This window comes from Nansenia antarctica, assembly GCF_963989245.1.
Source record: "Nansenia antarctica genome assembly, chromosome: 2".
Lineage (NCBI taxonomy): Eukaryota > Metazoa > Chordata > Actinopteri > Argentiniformes > Microstomatidae > Nansenia > Nansenia antarctica.
In genome coordinates, this window is record NC_137675.1 from 15,416,096 (window position 1) to 15,438,273 (window position 22,178).

The following is a 22,178-nucleotide window of genomic DNA, read 5'->3' on the forward strand; positions in this document are numbered from 1 at the left end:
CACACACACACACACACACACACTGAAACACAAACACACATACACACACACACTGAAATCCACCCTCTTCACAGGGAAGCCCTGATTAAGTCATGCCAACCTTTTCCAAAATGCGGAGTAGCGGTGGAGAGGATCTTTAATAACTGAAGGCAGGCTCCCCGGAGAGACCCCTGGAGATAGATGCACTGTACCAGCCACGAGCACAGGGGCCCTGCCACAGATACAGGTGTGTGTGTGTGTGTGTGTGTGTGTGTTGCAGGGTCTGTGTGTGTGTGTGTGTGTGTGTGTGTGTGTTTTGCAGGGTCTTCGCTGTACTCACCCAAACCATATATCACTGTTCATCGCCACATACAGTAGGTCAACCTCTATGTCTCTGGAGAGTCATGTGATCAGCGCACTGTACAACATGTGGGCCAGAATGCACGCATAACTGTGTCTTATGGGATTGCGCATTACGTTATGAGGGAGAGCGCGGCTTAAAGAGCACAAGGATTACTTCTCACAGCCCGGTGACGATTTTCAACACTATCTAATTCAAATAAAGTGGTGAGTTGGCCTTCCACGACTGAACTGGATAACAAAAGCTGCGATGAAAAACACTTATGTGCTGTATGTTAGATTATTCCGGAAAAAAAAGGTTGAGAGTCCATTATGTTATTTGATAACCATCCAACACACTCACACCAATGAAGCAGGGAGGCACACAAGCATGCGTGTGCACGACACACATACACATACGCACACACACACAAGCACACACACACACACACACACACACACACACACACACCTCTAAGGCAGCCTTTGGATGTCACAATCTCTGTACGTATCTCCGTCTCTCCGTCTCTGCGTCACCCGTCCTTCAACCTTAGCCTTGGCTTCAGTCTTACACCTCTCTGTCCTTCTCTGACCACGTCACAGACTGAGAACAGCCTCACGGCCTTACAAGAGCCTTCCTTGTCTGAGCAGAACAAATCTCACACTCCCCACTGCTGAGTGCGTGCGTGCATCCATCCATCCATCCATCCATCTATCCATCCATCCTTCCAGCCGACTCCCAGAGCCGCTGAGGCCCAAAGACGACAGACACAAATAGACAAACTCCTAAGTAACAGCTGTGGCTTGCTTGCTCCTTCTCTCAATCTATCCCCCTCACACTACCTCACTCCTCTCTTTCGCTCTTCCGCACACACATAAAAAATAAAACAAAAAAGAGGAGAAAGAAGAAGAGCGAAACAGAAATCAACACACACCCAGCGGGGTCCCCACAATTAAAATCAGGGAGGGCGGGTGGTAATGATGTGTTATGGGTAATTTCATGTGTTGCTGCGAGGGAAATGAGGCCGTCTCTGAAGGAGAGGAGCGGCAGGGCTGTGGGGGGGGGGGCACCAATCAGCCTGGCGTCCAGACGGGGCTGCATCCTCCCAGAGCCAGGCTTCACGTCGGGCGTCATCAAGGCCTCACACTACACATGTCCGTAATCATGATGGGTGGAGTTGGACACACACACACACACACGCACGCGCGTGCAGAGAAATAAACACATACGTGAGCAACGCATGCATGGGCACACACACACACACACACACACAAACACACACGTATACACACACATACAAACACAGACATAGACAAATAAACACACATACTGTACACGCACACACTCACACACACACGCACACGCACACACACACACACACACACACACACGCTCAGATAAACACACACACTGACTTACTCATTCAATCATAAACAAACACACACACACACACACACACAAACACTCCACCTTGTTAGAGCACACAGCTAGCGCTTTTTTCAAAAGGTCAAAATAAGCATGAGTCACTCCGTCTAGTGCGGGAAGCTGTGTCTGTGTTTTACCGGGAACAACAGCCAGAAAATTACCAGAACGGGCAAAGACACTATGGTCTTTTTAAGAGTGAGAGAGATTATTTAGTGAGAAAAACCTTGATGTTCCCGAAGCCCCCGAGTGTCCTAGACGCCCTCACAGTCACCCTGCCTTAATTTGAACAGGGAAGAGGACAAGAGGACGACTATAATAGGCACGAGGAGGAGAATAGCTTGAACTTTGACCCCCCCCGCTGCTCCCTTTATAGACGACAGGGGTGACCTTGGGAGGGACGGGAGGAGAGATGGATGATGGCCATTTTGCTTAATGAGCTCACCAGAGAGCCAATCATCTGCTGCTCAAGGTAAGAAAGCCGAACGTCAATGCGATGTTGAGCTGAGCCTTTCCCTTGGTCTCCGCACATCCATTATAGCAGGATTGAACGTCACATTTCCTCCATCCGTATCTAAAAATAGACTCTCAGGATTCAGGATGGACCGATGTGAGGGGAGGGGAGTCTGTGCACACAACATTTAAGGATCAAGACAATCATTATTGATTGATTTGTTTATTTGCTTATCAGGATCCCCATTAAACTGCTGCACATGCAGCCGATACTGTTCCTGGGGATTAGATTACATTAGATTCGATTCGATTAGATAAAACAAGATTAGATTAGGGATCTGTTTGACTCAATAGGAGTCTATGATGTGCTTAAGTCTCCAAGAGGATGGACTTTTAATAAGCTTAAATTCGGTGTGAATGTAACGTGATAAACTCAAGCATTCTTACACACCCGATTCTTACACACCAATCCAATGGGCGCTTTGAACAGACACACTCAAGTCACTCTCTCTCTCTCTCTCTCTCTCTCTCTCGTTGATGATAAGATAAGAGGTCGCCATGGAAACTGGGCTTTTTCAAGACATGTGGCCATCGAAGGAAGGGAAAGAAGGAAGAGGAAAAAAACTGAAAAGCTGCAGGATATCGAAAATGTTGATCTAGACCAAGTGTGAAAAGTGCTGAGACAGCCAGAAAGCTACTGTGCTGTTTAGAGTGTGGGTCCATCTGACCATACAAGCTGTGTTACCTCAGATTGGGGAGAGAGGGAGGGATGAAAGGAGGGGAATATGTAGTTTGTAGTATTTTGTATTTCTTTCTTTTTTCTTTCTTTCCTTCCTTCCTTCCTACCTTCCTCTTTTCCTCTCTCCTCCCTTCCTTCCTTCCCTCCCTTCTTCCCTCTCTTACCTGGAGCGGTGCAGTTTTTCGATTCTTCACTCTCCTCCTCCTCCAAACTACTGTTGTCCACCTCCTGCAGAAGCCTCCTTCCTCCCCATCGCTCCTCGTCATAGGTGCTGCTGTGGCTGGAGGTGTCATAACCTGTCATGAGGAGAGAGGTAAGGACAGAGGTGTGATGAAGCGGTGATCACCTGATCTCCATCAAAATGGCCGCTCAGGTCTGAGGACTCCAGAACGTTATGTAAACATGCTTTGAAGGCTGATCAATCAGCCGAGTGCCGTCCTGCACTAACAACAAACTTCTTCTTTTTTAAGGGGATGGGAGAAATACAGTTCATTGAATCACAACATGATTGATGATGCAACTTCAGTTCATACAGCCATAAAGAACATCATTTGAAAAGCACTATACATTATAGTGCTCATCATTTTCCTCTTTGGAACTATACCCTGCAACAACCACTTTAACTTTTCCACCTGGGTGACTGCAAGTATGATCGAATGAGAACTGCTTAGAAAGCTCAGGTCTTCAATCGTCGTCACTGCCTCACCTGGCGTCGCCTTTGGGCAGCAGGAGGCAGAGGCGAGAGGGAACAAGGCAGAGGGCATTGCAGGCCAGCGATGTGCTGTACAGTTAGTACAGCACAGTAAGTAAGTACAGTAAGTAGTACAGTAAGTACAGTAAGTAGCCTACAGTAGGCGACATGCTGCTTTCTCCCCTGACACAGAAAGACGTGGAGAACAGTATCGTGGCTATGATTAACGTGGCACTGACTGCGTTGAGTGCTTCTCGAGAACACCGAGGCTCGACTTGAGCTGGCTGAGAACCTCATTAAGGGGGAGGATCATAAATAATCAACACTAATTGATATTCAGGCACGTTGATTAAGAATTTCTCAGGCAGGCAAAGCAGGCAGGCGGGAACAATGGCAAAGCGGGGGGGAATGCATTAGCCAAGCCGTGTCATTTTCTGTTACAGCATTCTCTGGGACTGAGAGCATGTGAGGGGAGGTGAGGGGAGTCGCTCCACATCCTCTCCCTCGTTGCGCTCACACAACAAAAAAATGTTCGTCGCTCAAAAGGTCGCTCCGTTCGTTTCTTTGTTCCAAACAACGATTCGACACATTTAACAAACGCAGACATCTGATCTTGAAAAGTATTTACCATATTTGTTTTAATGTAAGCCCAATGAGAACACATAAGTGTTTTTCTCAGCAATGAAAGTGTAGTGAGTGACCCAGGCTTGGAACGCCAGTAGGCCCAGTGGAAGAGCTGGCGTGGCTTTATCATGTCATTGACTAAACACATTTTTGTTTTTTTTTCATGCAGGGTTTATTGGAATATCTGCACAATATTTTTTGGTCGGAGCTGGTGAGGTGAGGGGTGTTGGAGGAGCGAAAGTGGAGCGGGAGAGACAGCACCCCTTGCACAAACCATGACGACTTTATGAATATTCACAGAGTATGGTGACATTCATCATTCATGTCATCCTCAACCTTCTGTCCCTGGATTCTGGAAATGTGATCATGTATGACACATGATCTCGCTTCACAGACAGAAACTGAGAGCAGTGTGTGTTCTTGCAATCCTTTAACACTAGAACAGCCGTGGGTGGGGGTCATTTGACACTGTGAGTACAGAAATGTGTATATCTTTACACTCGATCAAATTTCAGGACCCTCCTTTTCATGACTTGAAACTTTTGTATATCCTTACATTTTCAAAATCACATCAGGATAAGCTAGTATAAAGCTATTTTGCTGATTTACAAGACGCGCCAACTAGTGGTCGTTGTGTGTAAATAGCCGCTTCCCATTGTAAAAGACTATGGTCATTTGAATCCCGAGGCAGCTCTTATAGTAGGTAAAAAAAGGCACGGCTGCTCTAGTGTTAAGTGGTTGTGTGTGTAGAGTAGTGTGTTGGGGTACGAGGAGCAGGAGGAGTGGATAGGTTTGGAGCAACCTGGAGAAGTGTAGGCCTATCTATACCCACCCTGGGGCAGCGATGCCCTGGTTTCAGAGCTCTGCAGTGAAAACACCTGAGCTTCTAGGAGATCACGTCTCTCTCTGACACGAATGGGGTCCGTCGGTTCAAGCTGAAACCCATTCCTTACCTGCAGACAGTGCACGGGATGCTGTAGCCCAATGCATTGTCTGTGCGCGTGCGTGTGTAGTTTCAGATCCACTTTGAGACGATGTGAAACATGCATGGTCTTCTGTGCTGAATTATAACTCATTGACTCTGCTCACACCAACACGTGTGATATGTTGTTACATTATTCATAATGTTACACTGGGTCTACATAATGCAAGTAAAGCTCGCAAATATCACCTATCAGAACCCTGGCCACACATAACTTAACAAAATGTCCACGAAAACAAGTCGTGAGCTTATAATTATAAGGTTCTATCTCCGTCTAGGGCAGTTCAGAGATATTGAGCGTCAAAGTTTTTACATTCCATTATGTTTCGTGAGATGGAACCTTTGTATTTTATGAATTACTAACTCAAAAATGTCAACATTTTAAAAATAACACCACACAGGCATTAATAAACACCTAATGGATCAGATTATGTAAAAAACTAAATTTTGACAAAAATGGAGATAGAACCTTATAATTCTAACGTCACGAAGTGGGTATAACAAGGGAATTAAAAAAAATATGCTTTGAAAAATGTTGTTGAAAATGTGACATGATTATTGGTAACTAAGGAACAAAAACATAGTAACAAAACAATGGCTAATACTGGACACACATGAAACTCCCACCTCGACATTCTTCCAGCCCCCCAACAGAGGGGAAGACGAAACCCTCCTCACCTGAATTTTCCGCTAGGTAGGAAACCCCCTTGACGAACAGAAGCATCCCTCCGAACAAACAAATCTGGATCAGAACCAAATCCTTTCGCTTTTTCCGCCTGGCTTTGATCTTCTTCTGGTTTAGCATCACTTGCGGCGGGCGATTCCGCGGTCGGACACCGGGAGACATCCCCCCTTCGGCGGCCGCCACATCCATTCGGTCGGAGTGGAAGGAGCGGTAGACCTCTCCGAGGGGATTCTGCAGAAACGGATCAAAGTGGGGGGAACGGCGGAGGGAGCGTTGTAAAAAGTTGCAAATCGGTATCGCTGGAATGTTGCGTGGAATCGAGGTGTGGGGCTTAGGGGTTTGTTTTTGCGATAGAAGTGCCGGGACTTTGCTTCTATGTCATATACAATTTTAATGTTCTGCAATAGTAGGATGGGCGGCGAGCGCAGCGCGCCATGGATGCGTCAGGTCGGTGTCGGCTCATGCGCGACGCGAGGGTTCTGTACTGATGTGATTGGAGATGTTGTACAACGAGAGAGAGAGAGAGAGAGAGAGAGAGAGAGCTGAGAGAGAGAGAGAGAGAGAGAGAGAGAGAGCTGAGAGAGAGAGAGAGAGAGAGAGAGGGAGGGAGAGAGAGGGAGGGAGAGAGGAAGGGAGAGAGAGAGAGAGGAAGGGAGAGAGAGAGAAAGAGGGAGAGAGGAAGGGGGAGAGAGACAGAGAGAGAGGAAGGGAGAGAGAGGGAGGGAGAGAGAGGGAGGGGGAGAGAGGGAGGGAGAGAGAGGGAGGGAGAGAGAGAGGGGGAGAGAGAGAGAGCTGAGAGAGGAAGGGAGAGAGAGAGAGAGCTGAGAGAGAGAGAGGAAGGGAGAGAGAGGGAGGGAGGGGAAGGGGGAGAGAGAGAGAGGAAGGGAGAGAGAGAGAGAGAGAGAGGAAGGGGGAGAGAGAGAGGAAGGGAGAGAGAGAGGGAGAGAGAGAGAGGGAGGGAGAGAGAGAGCAGAGAGAGAGGAAGGGAGAGAGAGAGAGAGAGGGAGAGAGAGGGAGGGAGGGAGAGAGAGAGAGAGGAAGGGAGAGAGGGAGGGAGAGAGAGGAAGGGAGAGAGAGAGAGAGAGCTGAGAGAGAGGGAGGGAGAGAGAGGGGAAGGGGGAGAGAGAGAGAGAGAGAGACGAGGGAGGGAGAGAGAGAGAGAGGAAGGGAGAGAGGGAGGGAGAGAGAGGAAGGGAGAGAGAGGGAGTGAGAGAGAGCAGTGAGAGAGAGAGAGAGAGAGAGGGAGGGAGAGAGAGAGAGAGGAAGGGGGAGAGAGAGAGAGAGAGAGAGAGAGGGAGGGAGAGAGAGAGAGAGGAAGGGAGAGAGGGAGGGAGAGAGAGGAAGGGAGAGAGAGGGAGTGAGAGAGAGCAGTGAGAGAGAGAGAGAGAGAGGGAGGGAGAGAGAGAGAGAGGAAGGGAGAGAGAGGGAGTGAGAGAGAGAGAGAGGGAGGGAGAGAGAGCAGTGAGAGAGAGAGAAATTGCAAGCTGTCTGATGTTGAAATTGCCTCTGTGAGAAAAGTAATTTTTGGATGCAAGGAAATAGTCGCCATCTCTCACTGCCCTCTTCTGGGAAAGTAGTTCTTGCCATGTTGATATTGATACATGATAGCTGAGTTACAATGACATAAGGTTACACAAAGATACATTAAAAAAAACGTTCTCTTGCCAAGGCCACCTACTGTATAGGATGAATATATTCTAGAAATCAATTAAGTAGCTTAGGCTGACTTCTACTATCTTGATAACACAACAATGTCATTAAAGAAGCTGAACTGTCACTCTCCATGGGCGACGTTGTAGACATTCATGACTGTAAGGTGAAGGTATTGCACAGCAGGCTGGGGATACTTACCATCGATTCATAGTCCACCTATATTAGATTTTTAGGATACTTTGATTTCACAATAGATATTGTTGAATACTAGTTCTGTCACTCACATACTGTACAGTATCAATGTTGTCAGTTGTGTAAGTATAAGAAATACAATGATAAAATATAGAGTTAAGGAGGGACTGACTACAATTGGGTCACTTAGAGATCAATCAATTAATGGTATCAACATCATTATTCCATATATCATGTAATTTCATAATTAGGATAATAATAATAATAATAATAATAATAATAATAATAACACTCAGGATAATACTTTATCCTGGCTAACTGGCTGTTGAGTGTCAGGCTTGAGTTTTTCGTATAAATAGCACTGGAAAGTTTCCAGCAAGAACGGAAAATGTGGTTAGGGCTCTAGGCAACTAGGTTCATTGTGCCTTTTAACCCTTTCAGGCAAGGACTGGACCAGAGAGAGAAAGATTGAAGGGGAGGAAGAGAGAGGGAGAGACAGAGAGAGAGAGAGAGAGTTCTCATATAATGACACAACAAACCAGAGAGAAATAATCTTTATTTCTTGACAAGTTCGGTCAAGTTCCCACAAAATCCTATAGGCCTACTGTGAAAGCATATCTTGTGGAAACAGTGAACAAATAACAACACACACGCACACGCACACGCACACACACACACACACACACACACACACACACACACACACACACACACACACACCACATTTAACAAACATACAAGTGCATATAGATGGTGGTTTAATGTCTAACATGTAATGTGTAGCAGAAGCCTGGACTGGCTACAGAGTTACTAAGATGAATTCCCAACCTCTCTGAGACACACAAAAGAAAAGAATGGGGAAGGAGGGAGAGAGAGAGAGAGAAGGAGGAGGAGGAAGGAGGGGGGGGGGCAACAAATTAAATCCAGTTAAATTGTTTTTCCATAGCCAGTAGGCTTGGCAAGGGACACACACACACACACAGACACATACATACATACACACACACACACACACACACACACACACACACACACACACACACACACACACACGATGCAAGATAAAGCTCTAGAAAAAGACAAACCCAAACCCTGTAGACCCCAGATGTAGCAGAATGCCTGGAATGTAACCCACTTTCCTCGTGTCCGACTGACACCGCGCCCACTCTGTCCCCTGCAGCTGAGGATGCACAGATTAGGAAAAAGGGGCTTTCTCAGAACATGATACACACCCTATGCTACACACACACACACACAATAGTACACCGTACTGGCATCCACAATGAAACATTATCCACAATATCTCTCTCTCTCTCTCTCTCACTCATACACACACACACACACACACCTTTAGTATGGGATCCTCATAGAAACATTATAGACATAGTATACATGAGAAACCGACCCAGTAAACACAAGTACTGTACCCACATCCAATAATTCAAACTTAAACAACCACCATTTAACTCAGTTAGCCCCTAAAACTTAATTTGATGTCTAACAGTCTTTGAAATCATCTACATGAATAATGTAGTGTGCCCCGTTTCCTGTTTTGTGACAATGTTATACATTTACATCCTCTGTGAAGTCTGCCTGGGATCACAAGGCAAGCCGGAGGAGCAGGAGTGTGCGAACATAGCCTCCTTAAAACAGCGGTAGCTCCAGACATATTTGGGTCATGTCTTCTTCTCTCGATGAGTTCTCCAGAGCCTGAACCAAACTACCCAGTGTTCTGTTCAACCACAACACGGAGAAGTCTCCCCTCAGCATATCTGTGCGGGAGAAGGGTACAACAAGACCAGCTAGGCCACGAATAGTTCTGTGAACTCTGTGAAAAAGAATCAGGAGTTTGGGAGATATTTTTATCCGATTGCGTTCGTGAGGCGGCTGTGTGGAGATGCTGCGAAGCAAGGGGTGGTGTTTGTTGGGAGGGAAAGGGCAAGGACACACTCGCTGACGCATACGCAGCGACGCAGACACAGTACACACACAGACACCAAGAATAAAGAAAATACACACCGTATGTCATATCAACAATGTTCTTTAATTACATAGAGAGCTCAGCTTCTCAAGAACTGGACATGGTTTCTCTTCTTGTTTCGATCACGTCCGTTATAAAATAACAACAAAATGTACATTTAAATCCACTTAATGACAGTGTTATAATAGCATCAATAAATACCAAATATGTTGTTTAAAGTCAAATGCTACTGTAAAAGTGTTGAGGCCAGGCAGTTCATTCCCAGCTGTACACAGGTGTCACTCCATCATATCATCTCACAAGTCCTTATCTGCCATAGTTGCCAGAGTAATTGGCGTCTGGTGTGTGTGTGTGTGTGTGTGTGTGTGTGTGTGTGTGTGCGTGTATGTGTGAGTGTGTGTCATTGAGTGGAGGGAGGGAGGATGCAGGTCGACCAGGGTCACACAGCGCCAATTTGTGACAGAGGAGATGGAGAGAGTGAGAGACAGAAAGAGAAAGAGGAAAAAGAGAGAGACCCATTAGTTCCCGCAGGAAGATAGTTCCAGATGAACTCCACCCACTGGCGATGGAAGGGTCTGGTGCGGGGCCGCTCATCACACCCCCAGAACTGCCTCTGGGGAAAGAGACAAAACACACACGAATCATGATAAAGTCTCAGTGTTAACGCCACAGCATTGCCATACCATTACAATGAGTGTCCGTGCACTCTGTATGAGTGTGTACTGTATGCGTCCAAAGCATGCAAATACTGTGTCTGCACAGATTGTCTAATCGATTCAATTAATCAATTAGCGGTCCCTCTTATCCAGAGCAACCTACGTAGCTATGTAGTATTGATTGAGTAGAAGTGAGGGCGTGAATAGCAGTAATAGTAGTCGAAGATTAGTAGTAGTGAGAGCAAGAGGAGAATTCCTGTGTGTGTGTCCGCTCGCACTCTATCCATAACAGAACAATACAGGAAGGAAGGAAGGAAGGAAGTAGGAAAGGAAGGAGAGAAGGAAAGGAGATATAGGGAGGGAAGACTTGTCACAAATGCCTCTGCTTCTTCTAAGACGAGAACACAGGTCTCATGGTGAAGTCATCCGAAGCCAACCTCGGGGACAAGTACAAATTCCCCCTTTTAAAGAAATGCAGCAGCAGAACTTGAGGCAAGCGAGTGGGGCAGTCTTCCGTTGACAGTTCTCTCTCTCGCTCTCTCTCTCTCCGCATCCAATCTGATCTCTCTCACTACCTTTCCTCTCTCTCTCTACCTTTCCCTCAAATCTCTCACAGACACATTCCCAGAACTGCTGCCTGTGCAAGTGCCCCCCGAAAACCCCAGAAAACAAGTCTCTCAATCTGTCACACTTTCTCTGCCTATCCTCTCTCCCTCCCTCCCTCTCCCTCCCTCCCTCCCCATGTCTCCCTCGCTTGCATTCTCTGTCAGACAAAGTGGCGTTACATAACGTAACCACTCACGCAAGTCCCGGCGATGTCTTGCGGCATATATATCTACCCTGCATGCCCCTTTCTCTCCTCTCCTCTCCAAACAGTGGGTAGTACGCTGCCGTGTCCCTGTCGCCGCCGGGGAGTCTGGGATTCAACCGGAGGCTGAGGAGGCCCGCGTATATGTGATGTCACTCTGATCCCGTGGTGAAGTCACACAGGGTGAACCAACTACCGCAGGAGCAGGGAGATTGTGTGTGTGTGTGGGGGGGGGGGTCTGTACCCTGTATGTGTGTTTCAGTAGGGACACGGGATGACTTTTCCTTACCGCCTCACTCATAATCGTCTGTTTTTAAACAAGTAAACAAACACTGGGGGCAAATGAGAACAAAACCGTCCGATATGACGTTATTGTATAAGAAACAGACAGTATCCCCTGCCTTATGAGTGTTTCCTGACTTTCATCATGTCAACAATAACAAGAGAATGTGACATGGAGCATTAACGTACATAAACACCCCCCCCAAAAAAGCACACATACTGGAGAAATAAATGCTGATTGTTCTTTTTACTGAATAGCCAACAGGGCTATTGTGTGTGTGTGTGTGTGTGTGTGTGTGTGTGTGTGTGTGTGTGTGTGTGTGTGTGTGTGTGTGTGTGTGTGTGTGTGTACGTCTGCGTGCATCCAAGCTCACCGCGTCCCCCTAGGGCTCCCTCTCCGACGACACGTCCCCGTCCGCCCCGCTGCTGGCGTTGGGGTCCTGTCTGGAACGCAGGGCGGCCTTCTCCCTGCCTGACTCAGACGGTCCCTTGGAGCGCGACTTCTCCTTCCTCTGCTGCTGCTTCTCCTGCTTGGACAGCTGGGACAGACACACAGGGAAATATCAGGACAGAGGAGTGTTAAAAAACAACAACTTAAAATTCAAGTTAATCAAGTTGCACATGTATGTCCTCTGCTGCTGTCTGAGACCTGGTCTCTCTTGAGAGACACTAAACAAGCTGAGAAGTCCTCTAAACAGGACTGAGACTAAACCATAAGACTAAGCAGGATACAGAACAGGAAAATAAACAACGCTCTTAAGTATTTAGGCTAATTATCAGTACAGCAACTGTAGCATATAATACTGCATAGGACTGTATACCAATAAAATAGGGATGCTTATTAAAGAATAGCCTATTAATAAAATTGTCCTCTAGGGGTGGGGGAGATAGTGGGTTAAGAAAAGGACAAAGTGAAGAGAGAGAAAGAGCGGAAGAAAAAAGAAAAAAGAAAAAAGAAAAAAAGAAACGGAAGAGTTATTTTGGGTCCTTGAGCTCCTTAAGCTAATTTGAGATATCCTGGTCATCTGTGTGAAGCGACTGTTGCGACACTGTTAGCAGTCAGACTGAGGACGAGTCCTTTCATGCCCCACTTCATTCACAACCCCTGTCATTCAAATCCCTGAGAGAAACGAGCCGCCAAGCTAACTCCCTTGTTTCCACTGTTCTTTTCATGGGCCGTGAAATAAACAAGACAACACTGGAAGGACTGTAAACAGTTGTGCTAAAACTTTCATCGGGGCATAACAAAATATTTATGACGTTAATATTTATGACTTTAAAAATGTCAAGCGAAAACCGCAACAGCACCAAAAACGTTCCATTATTCATGACACACAAGTCCTAGACACGAATACTACTGTGTATCTAGGCATCCCCACCCTAACCCCATCGGGCAAAGCCTAGTAGGCCCTGAGCCATCCGATAGCAAGCTAGCTTCATGACGTGAGTGAAGCTATGTTTTGTTTTGGAGACAGATATGCAAAATGTGCTTGTAAAACACAATTGCAAATGATACAGACAGCTAGAATACATAGCATCCCATACACTTTCATCATATCACACCTCTCAATAATACATTACCTCTCAATAATACATAAATCAATAATACTACACAGCGCAGTGGGTTGCGTCATTTCGAGTGAGCCAGCAAAAATGACAAGACTATTTTGTTGTTGACAAAATGGCATTCTTAGAACATTCAAAAACAGGACGACTCCTCCTTTAAAATAAGGGTTTAATAAATAAATAACTCGTATATAACGGTGTTTTTTCCCCTCTAGATAAGGCCAAAGGCTTGATTCATCGAAAGGAGGCCGATTTCAGTGGAAGCTTAGCCTATCCGTTGACCCTGTGATCTCCCTTATACCCAGGGGTATATGCCCCCCTCCTCCCCACAGTACATCCCCAAAACAGACAAGATAACAATTCTGAGGACTGCTTACATCCCCTGCTTTGCGTCAGCCAGCCCAAGTTCAGTGAAAAAAAAAAAGAAAGAAGCCAACACTAACCCCATCTGCATCCTGGCAATGGTCCAGACAAGTGACTAGAAAGACATTCAGGAGAAAGACAACAGATGAATAAATAAAGCACATTTGACAAGAGTCAAATGCGAGGCGATTGGTTAAGGTGGTGGCGGGATGGATTGTCTCTTCAGACTGCTATTGACAGGGTATATACAGGAATCTTGAGGTTAATTTCAATACCTTTCGAAGACTTTTTAAAGACCTTGTCAATATTTTTCCAGACCTCACCGCCACTTGGAGCTGTAACCGTTTACATCAGGGACACCTTTAACTTAACAGTTTTAGTTTGCAATAGACTAGACCACTATCATACAACAGAATTTCCGGTTCATCTTAGGGTTAGGGTTAGGGTTAAAACTAATGAATTCACAAACTTGTACTAAACGTTTTTAGGACTCAAACTCTTTGGACAGAGTCTAATTCAGAAAAATACCTACAAAATTCAAGACCTCATAAAAACTTTTTAATACTTATTAAGGGTCTTGATTTTCCCAAAATTGATTTATCAACTTTTAATACTTTTCAAGACACCGCGGATACCCTGATTGATGACTGATGACTGATGACTGATTTTGTTGGGTTTTCGAAGCTTGAAGTGTTTGGTGCTGTAACACGGTCATCTAGGATTTGGAACATTAAAACATTTACATTTTTGGCATTCAGCAGATGCCTTATTCCAAAGCGACTTACAATCAATACATTTGACTAAGTAAGTAAATCATCAATCCACCAGTCGTAGCAGGAAAAGTAATCTAGCTCAGGCCAGCGGCCATTGGCAGTCGTTGTGCTAGAACAATCTTTTTATAAATATTTTTTTTTTGTAATCAATTATTTATTGCAAAACAGTACACATGAAAAACTCACAGTATTACACCAAACAAAATAAGTGTCTGTCCTGCTTTCTTTTTTTTTTCTTATCTTCAGATTTTCTTTATCACAGATCACAAATTGAGGAGGGTATAATTTTAAATTAATTAATTTTGCCATTTAGCAGACGCTTTTATCCAAAGCGACTTACAATTACGAATTACAGGGACATTCCCCCTGGAGTAACTGAGGGCTAAGTGCCTTACCCAAGGGCACACTAGTAGTGGTGTGGCTTCAGGCGGGATTTGAACTCACAACCTTCCGATCACAAGTCCAACTCACTATCCACTTGACCACCACTACCCCTGTATGATTTTCATGAGGTGGCGTCTTCTCGGAGTGAGGTATAACCTGTGTAAGAAGTTAAAGTGAATAAGCTTATGATTAGGATTTTTAGATGTGATATCCAGATTGTCCCAAACAGTCATCCAATCAATTTCCCCATCAGAAAAATCAAGGTCTCTCTCCCATACCTGGTGAACAGCAAGAGGTTTACAGGAAGCTTCTAGTAAACTAATGTATAATTTAGAGACTAAACCCCTTGTCTGTACTCCCACATCTAACATTGTGTGAAGCTCATGGGTATATAGAGATTGTCCCCAGGGAACACCATATGCACGCATGGAAGATCTAAGTTGCAGGTAAAGAAAAAATGAGAACCATGGTAAATTGCAGATCATTAAACATTCTAAGACCCTCATCATTAGAAATGTCAGAAAGAACATGTATACCTTTATCACTCCATTGGGGATATGAAAAGGGAACTTTTCCGGTTAGAAGAGCGAAATTGTGGAAGATAGGAGTATGGGTGTGCCACTTTAACTGAGAGTGAGTAGCCTTCTCTACAGCCAGCCATACTGATAAAAGAGAGGACATTATAGGGCCCAGCTTAGATTTGGATTGTTTAGTAGATAGACCTGAGTACACTAAGTCCTGTAAGCGGTGAGGGGAAACCAAATTTTCCTCTATCGCTCGCCATGAAACCGATGCATTACAAAGGGTTGAGGAGTGAGGAAAACGTGGAGAGGTTTCCTAGAATTCGAGGCAGAAGATTGTATTTTGGAATGGTAGTAGGACACTTTAGCAGCTGATGCAGAGGACGTGTAGTTGGAGAGGAGAGAGTGATAGAGGTTTAGGTCATCAGGGAGGCTCCTCCATCTCCTCTCAGCTGCCCTGAGCTCTATTCTACAAGCATGTAGGGTTTCAGAGAGCCAAGGAGCGCGTGGAGAGGACGGTGCTGGCTTCAAGGTCAGTGGACAGAGGGAGTCGAGCGCGAGGAGAGAGCGGACAGGAGGACGGAGGAGGCTGAATCGCCGGATAGAAGGGAAAAGGATTCAACAGAGGGTAGGGAGGATAAGACAGAGGAAGAGAGAGCGGTGGGGGAGAGGGTACGCAGGTTGCGACGAGAGGCTACAAAGTGGTTAGAGACTGACTGGGAAGAGGTGGGTTTGAGGGGGAGGGAGAAGGATACTTCAAGTGATGATCAGAAACTGGAAGAGGGGTAAGGTTGGAGGTATGGGAGGATCTGGTGAAGACAAGGTCGAGCTGATTGCCCGCCTTATGAGTCGGAGGAGAGCATGACGGTCAAGTACTCCAGATGAGAGAAGTTTCTCTGACTGGATGTTGAAGTCACCCAGTAGTGCGAGCGGAGTGCCATCATCAAACCTTCTCTCTGTTACACAACCGGGCAGGGGAGGCTGGTGGAGGTGGAAATCGGAGGACTGGCTCATTGTAATGCATGGAACAGAATGAGGAACGGTATCAAACACACGTTCCAAGCATTTACAATGAGCCAGTCCTCCGATTTCTACCTCCACCAGCCTCGCCTACTACTACGATACCACAGTATTACTCAACGGGTATCTACTGTAGCGATATGTAAAAGAAGAGACACATTTTATAAATAAAAAAAACCCAAAAACAATGAGATGACCAGAGGAAACATGAAATAACCCAATAGAGTGTGGGCCTTCCAAACCGATACAGAGCAACGCATAGAGATCCAGTGAGCCTAATTTAAAAAAAAATAAAAAATAAAAAGACACACACAGGGGAACATTTCACTATAATGTACCCAGCATCGGAAAAAACTCCTAATGGCCTATAAATCATTCTTCCCCCTTAAGAGCCGTTGCTTAGCGTGCCCCCGAGTCGCCCCGCGTGGAGCCTTGTCGCCATGGTAACAGAGTGGGTCGGTTGCGCATAAGGGGCGGCGGGGGGGGGGGAGGATGGACCGATCCCTGCGGGGCGAGCCGAGGGCACCCATGCGGTCCCCCCCCGTCCCGCCAATCAAACCTCACCCGCGCATGTTTCTTGTCACATGACTCTGGTGATGATCTCTCAAGACTGGGTTTCAGTCAATCAGGGTGTTTGACCAGGGGTGCAGGGGAGATAAATGCTATTCAACACCTATTCAATACCTCTATGAGAAAACTAGGGAGATGGGAATATTGCTGTGGACATAAAAGAGGGGTTCATCTGTAAAGTGATCTGATCTTAGTGACTCTGCAGTGGTGCTGCTTGGCCAAGAAGGGTCGATGATTGAGGCTCTGGAACGACACAGACAGGCTACGCTGCCACCTGCTGGTTCACTGTAGAATAGCAAATGTGTAGAGAGGCAGAGGGACACTGTCATCGTACTGAACTGTGAAAAGGCAGAAAAGCCAGTTTGGTTACTATGGCTACGGTACACTACCTGTTTGAGGTCCGAGGGACCGGTGGGAGACGACAGCTCGATGGTGACGGGTCCGTCGTTCTGGACGTTGACCTGCATGTAGGCTCCAAACAGCCCGTCTAAAAAGAACAAAATATATAAGATATATAAGTCACTGTATTGTGTCTTTGCACATTAAAAAATAAAAATAAAAAATATATATATATATAAAAATATGGGCACTTTACAGACCACGTTTGTCAAACGCAAGAGCCATTACACAACATGGCCCTTCTGGATCACAGAGCTGAACCGAACACTATGTCATGCCCTACGATTTCCCCTCCTTCCTCAAGTAGGCCAGTAAAATGACAACTCTGAAAGTTCCTTTCCAGTAATAGCCACTAAACATGAATCAGGAGTTTGGCTGGCTGCACAAATTAATCTATATCAATGTGTTCTGAGGAGATGGAAGAGGAGGGGGGGGGGGGGGGGGAGGAGGGAATAGGTGGCATCTGGGTACAATGGGGACAGTGGGAAGGAGCGGGGGGGGGGGGGGACAGGAACGGGGGGGAAGTTAAAACTTAAATGCTCTCCTTTCACCCAGGTACAGTAGATTTATGACACCATCTGCACAATGCAGAGCTGGCGGAGGCGGAAAAGTGCTGCATCATCATGTTTCTCCTCTGGGGGGAGAGGGAGGGAGGGACGGAGGGGAGAGGGGGAGAGAGGGAGAGAGGGAGAGAGAGAGAGAGAGAGGGGAGAGAGAGAGAGAGGGAGAGAGAGAGAAGAGAGAGAAAGAGAGAGAGAGATAGAGGACTAATTAGGAAGCTCCTGTCTCCCTGAGTCGCAGGGACATGGTGTTCTCCGCTCCGCACCTGCTCCCAGGAGGCCTGACCCAATTCATCCCGCCACCGCCACCATCGCAACACACCGGAACCTGCTAGAACCCCCTCACCACTAACAACATGATTAAACGGATCTAGCTGGACTGAATCTAAGCCTATCAGGAGGACCCTTATAGTAGTCGAAGGGGATTCTGTGTGGACAGCAGACCTTCGCTATTACCTATAATAGTGGAGGCTGGTGGAGGTAGAAATCAGAGGACGGGCTCTTTGTTAATGCATGGCATGGAATGAGGACTGGTATGAAACACCAAACGCGTATATTGGATACCATTCCTCATTCTATTACAATGAGCTTGTCCTCCAGTTTCTGTCTCCACCAGTCTCCCCTCACCTATATTGCTTATACCTGCAAAAAAACAACAACTAGTGACCCCTATACTCGCAATAGCAACCTTTGGCGATACACTTAACCTTTTCCTTGAACAAGCGACCTTCTGAAATCCCTAATGACCTAATTGATTCCAAAGCTATTCATTATCGTAGCCAAGCAACTGTGGTCCTTCTTTATTGTACGCTTGACCCTAAGCTAACACAAGGGACCCTGAAATGTTCACTACATCTCTGCATAGTAACCCTTTTCCACACAAAACAAACTGCCTAAGCAGCAAAGTGTACCCCCCCCGCCCCACACACCATAGTTAGGTCACTGTGTGTGTGTGTGTGTGTGTGTGTCTGTGTGTGTGTGTGTGTGTGTGTGTGTGTGTGTGTGTGGGTGAGTGAGTGAGTGAATGCGTGAGTGAGTGCCACCTTCATCAGCTGTCTGTTTATCAAAACTTGGTGCAATGCCAGTGCTTATATAAAGCTTTCCCAGTGTTGTACATTGAGAGTTAAAACTGGCCAAAGTCTCTCTGTTCTATAAAACCAGGGATCTCCAAGGGGCTTCACACAGCAGAGGGCCGACCCAAACCACAGTGTGCTGGCCCAGATATCTTCCTCTCACAAGGTCTTTTCCAGCACTGTTTCAACAACTACTGGGGGATGCGTAACCAGGCCAGCCTAGGGCAGCTCATCTCGTCTTATTTGGGCTCCGTAGTGTGACTTAAACCCCAACATAAACCCCAATTCACACTTCACTGAACCGAGCTGAACCCAGGTGAGCTGTGCTGGTTCTGCTGGCCTGGTTCTGCGTCCACCGTAGTTGCTGAACCAGTGCTAGAAAGGACAGGATGTAAACGGAAAATATCTGAGCCGGCACGGTATGGCTCGGGTCGGTCCTGTAGTGTGTGAAGCGGCCCTAAACATTTGATGAAATCCATCATGGCCTCCTACTCTGATGCCCATGATTTTGATTGTCATTGCCCGCAGAGGGACGGCTGTGGCTCAGGAGGTAGAGCCCGCGTCTAATGACCGCAAGGTCGGCGGGTTCGATCCCCGGCTCCTCCTGTTCACGTGTCAAAGTGTCCTTGGGCAAGACACTGAACCCCAAAATTGCTCCCAATGAGCGGGCCGGCGCCTTGCACGTAAAGCGCTTTGGAATAAGAAGAATGGTCTCGGACTCATTTAATCCCATGCATTACAATGAGACCGTCCTCCAATTTCTGCCTCCTCTGGTACGTAGCTCCTCCACTGCAGTTGATGAAGGCTACTATATACAGCGTGGGGCTTTACACACGACAGGGTTGACCCCGAACAATACCCCGGCTGACTCAGAGTCATTCCACATGATCATTTCCTCCCGCACACGTTTCAGCAACTCTCAACTCAACTCGGGCCGGTACAGCTCAACTCGGCTTAGTTTGGTTTGGCTCTGCAACGTGACGTCAGTAGGGTTTACATGGCTCTGCCTTTTACCTCACAGTGTCGGTCAGAGTGAGTGAGCCAACCCCACACTTACCCTTGATGAGCTCAGGTTTGTACGTGGTCCTCATGTGCTCCAGCATGTTGTTGTAGAAGGGCTGGGCCAGCTCCGCAGGCATGGCGGAGTGGAAGTCCGGTTTGTTTCCCTTCAGAATGCACTGCAGGGTGAACTGGCTGACACACAACACTTCGAACTCCCGGTCCATCACACTCCGACTCCACGCCTTGCCGTTGTCGTCCTCGAACAGGCGCAGGTTGAGGATCTTACGGACCCTGAGAAGTCAGATAGGCATATCCAAGGTCACAAACAAAGAGAAATGAGGTAACTGATGACGATGACGCCGACGACGTCATGAACTTGTTTTCCTCAAATGTACTTTCAGTTTTGGGAAGGAGGAGAGGAGGAGAACAACACAACACCAGTAGGCTACTAACAGCTGTTGTCATACACATTGCTTTCTTTAATTAAAAAAACAACAACACAAGAACAGTTGTTATACTTGAACAGTAAACGTGTCTCATTGTGCCGATGTAGCTTGCTGCACCATAGAGCCTATGTATGCGAATGAAAAGATGGTCCAAATGGCCTTCTTTTTGATTCAGCATTTATACTCACATGTAGTCAACATCCTTCTGTGTGTCTTCTATGGATATGCCAAGTAACACACACAGCCCCCGTCCTATTGAACTGACCTGCTCCTCTCCCACTGCAATACACGGGACGAAGCTGGTCAGAATGATTGATCATCAGTATTATTATAGCAGTAGAACCATATTCAGACAGACAGACAGACAGTGAATATGGCAGATTTGCAGGGTTGACACTGACAGCCTACGGCGCGCTAAATATGGAACGATGACATCATCGCTTGTCGAAGCAGCGTACAGCGTTTCAGACTGGATCAGATTGTCAACACAATCACACGTTGTTTCGTATTGCTGCATACTGCGTATGCTCCATGAAATATGTAGTCGTATATGGTAGATCTAATGAGCTAGCCAGGCTTAGGAGAAGGATCGGGAGAAGCACCCGCTGCTAATGCCTGATACTGCAGAGAGAGCATGGCTGGCAATAACAAGAGAAGCACACATTTTCCATTCATTTTTTTTTATGACATAATCCTATGTCAAATAGCGATATAACAAAGCACAACCAGAAAGCTACTTAGTTCGCGTCGGGCTGTCCCTACGTACCTGTCACACTCGCCTGTGTCACTCTTTGGATCAGAGCCTTCATGTTTTGATTCTGGATGATAGAACCTGGCGACGAGCACTCGTTCAACTTCCGATTTCCTCCGAAAACCTTGATGTGTTGACATCGCCCCCTAGTGACGTAAGATGGTAGTAAAACAATTTGTTCCTAAATGTTTCTCCATTACTCTCCTCCTCCAACAGTATTTTCACTGTTTGATGATACTGAGGTTATTGGTACATTTGTCAGGATGCAATGGAGGATATGGAGGCAGACCCAATTGTATTTGCACAAAACACACAGTAGAGGAGATCAGTGTATATTTGTGGAGGTTGGGGGGTAAGATGGTTTTGTACTAGGTCATGGATACTCATCAGGGAGGCGAAAATCATTCCATTCCTGATTCCATTCCGTGCATTACAATAAACCCGTCCTCCTATTTCTACCTCCATCAGCCTCCACTGATGCACATACATGAAGCAAAGAAAAACATGATGGTCATTCAATGCACGTAATTCACACAAACACAACACTGAACAACTGACGACTTATTAATTGTGAGCGAAGCAGAGGAACACTGATTGCTTAAGTGGCAGGTAGCAAGGTGACAGGCAGGTCTGGGATTACAATAGAGTGGTGTTACAGTACATGCACTGAATGAAAGACAGTCTGGTTCAGCACAACCGCATATGTTTTATCTCTTTAATTGTTACAAGCTAGATGTTTTACCCAGACCTATAGCATGCACGCAAGCCCATAAAATGCCACCAGTGATTGCATATACATGGCAGGGCCTCACCCATTTATAGATAGTGAAAATGACTGTGACCACTACAAATGACACATTTTGATGTTTAATACACTTTATTTACAATTCATGTGCAGTTATGACATTTTATTGGTGTATCTTGAAGTGCAGAAGGGTGTATGTACATCAGATTGTACGCTGAATGAAATACTGTAAGCAAGGCATTTGGGTAAAGCAAAAATCTGTACTTGACTCAATATGATCACTCTTGCAAAAAAAGGCTTTTGATGAGGTGTAAACCGATTAAATAATGTCCCATGGTCATCGAAGTCATTATACAGATACTTTTGTTACAAACACTGTAGCCTATATATCCCACCGATGTGATGATATCAATGTACATTGAAAACACGAGAAACAACACGTTTTCATTCGTCAAAATCATTCTTCCTTGTGTCTTTCGGGCTTTCTGACGCAGAATCCCCACTGAAATATTTGAACA

The 22,178-nt window shown here is 46.1% G+C and overlaps 2 protein-coding genes across 2 annotated transcripts in view; both read right to left on the minus strand.

Moving 5' to 3' along the window:
* The window catches only part of LOC308176053 (sodium/potassium/calcium exchanger 3-like), a gene marked incomplete at both ends in the record, with an annotated part of 42,350 nt that extends 36,246 nt beyond the window's left edge, over positions 1-6,104 (minus strand). Inside the window, 2 exons of the mRNA XM_080550649.1 lie at positions 3,098-3,229; positions 5,909-6,104. Coding sequence (XP_080406775.1) covers positions 3,098-3,229; positions 5,909-6,104 — 328 coding nt within the window. The remainder of the gene's footprint in view (positions 1-3,097; positions 3,230-5,908) is intronic.
* A 3,829-nt stretch (positions 6,105-9,933) lies between these two features.
* dtd1 (D-aminoacyl-tRNA deacylase 1) lies at positions 9,934-21,024 on the minus strand. The gene is made up of 6 exons (XM_080524092.1): positions 20,931-21,024; positions 20,353-20,443; positions 19,774-20,009; positions 17,074-17,171; positions 11,862-12,026; positions 9,934-10,354 (listed from the first exon to the last, which is right to left on the minus strand). Exons 1-5 carry the CDS (start codon positions 20,971-20,973, stop codon positions 11,871-11,873), a joined length of 624 nt encoding a protein of 207 aa, XP_080380218.1. The 5' UTR covers positions 20,974-21,024; the 3' UTR covers positions 9,934-10,354; positions 11,862-11,870.
* Between the last annotated feature and the right edge of the window lie 1,154 nt (positions 21,025-22,178).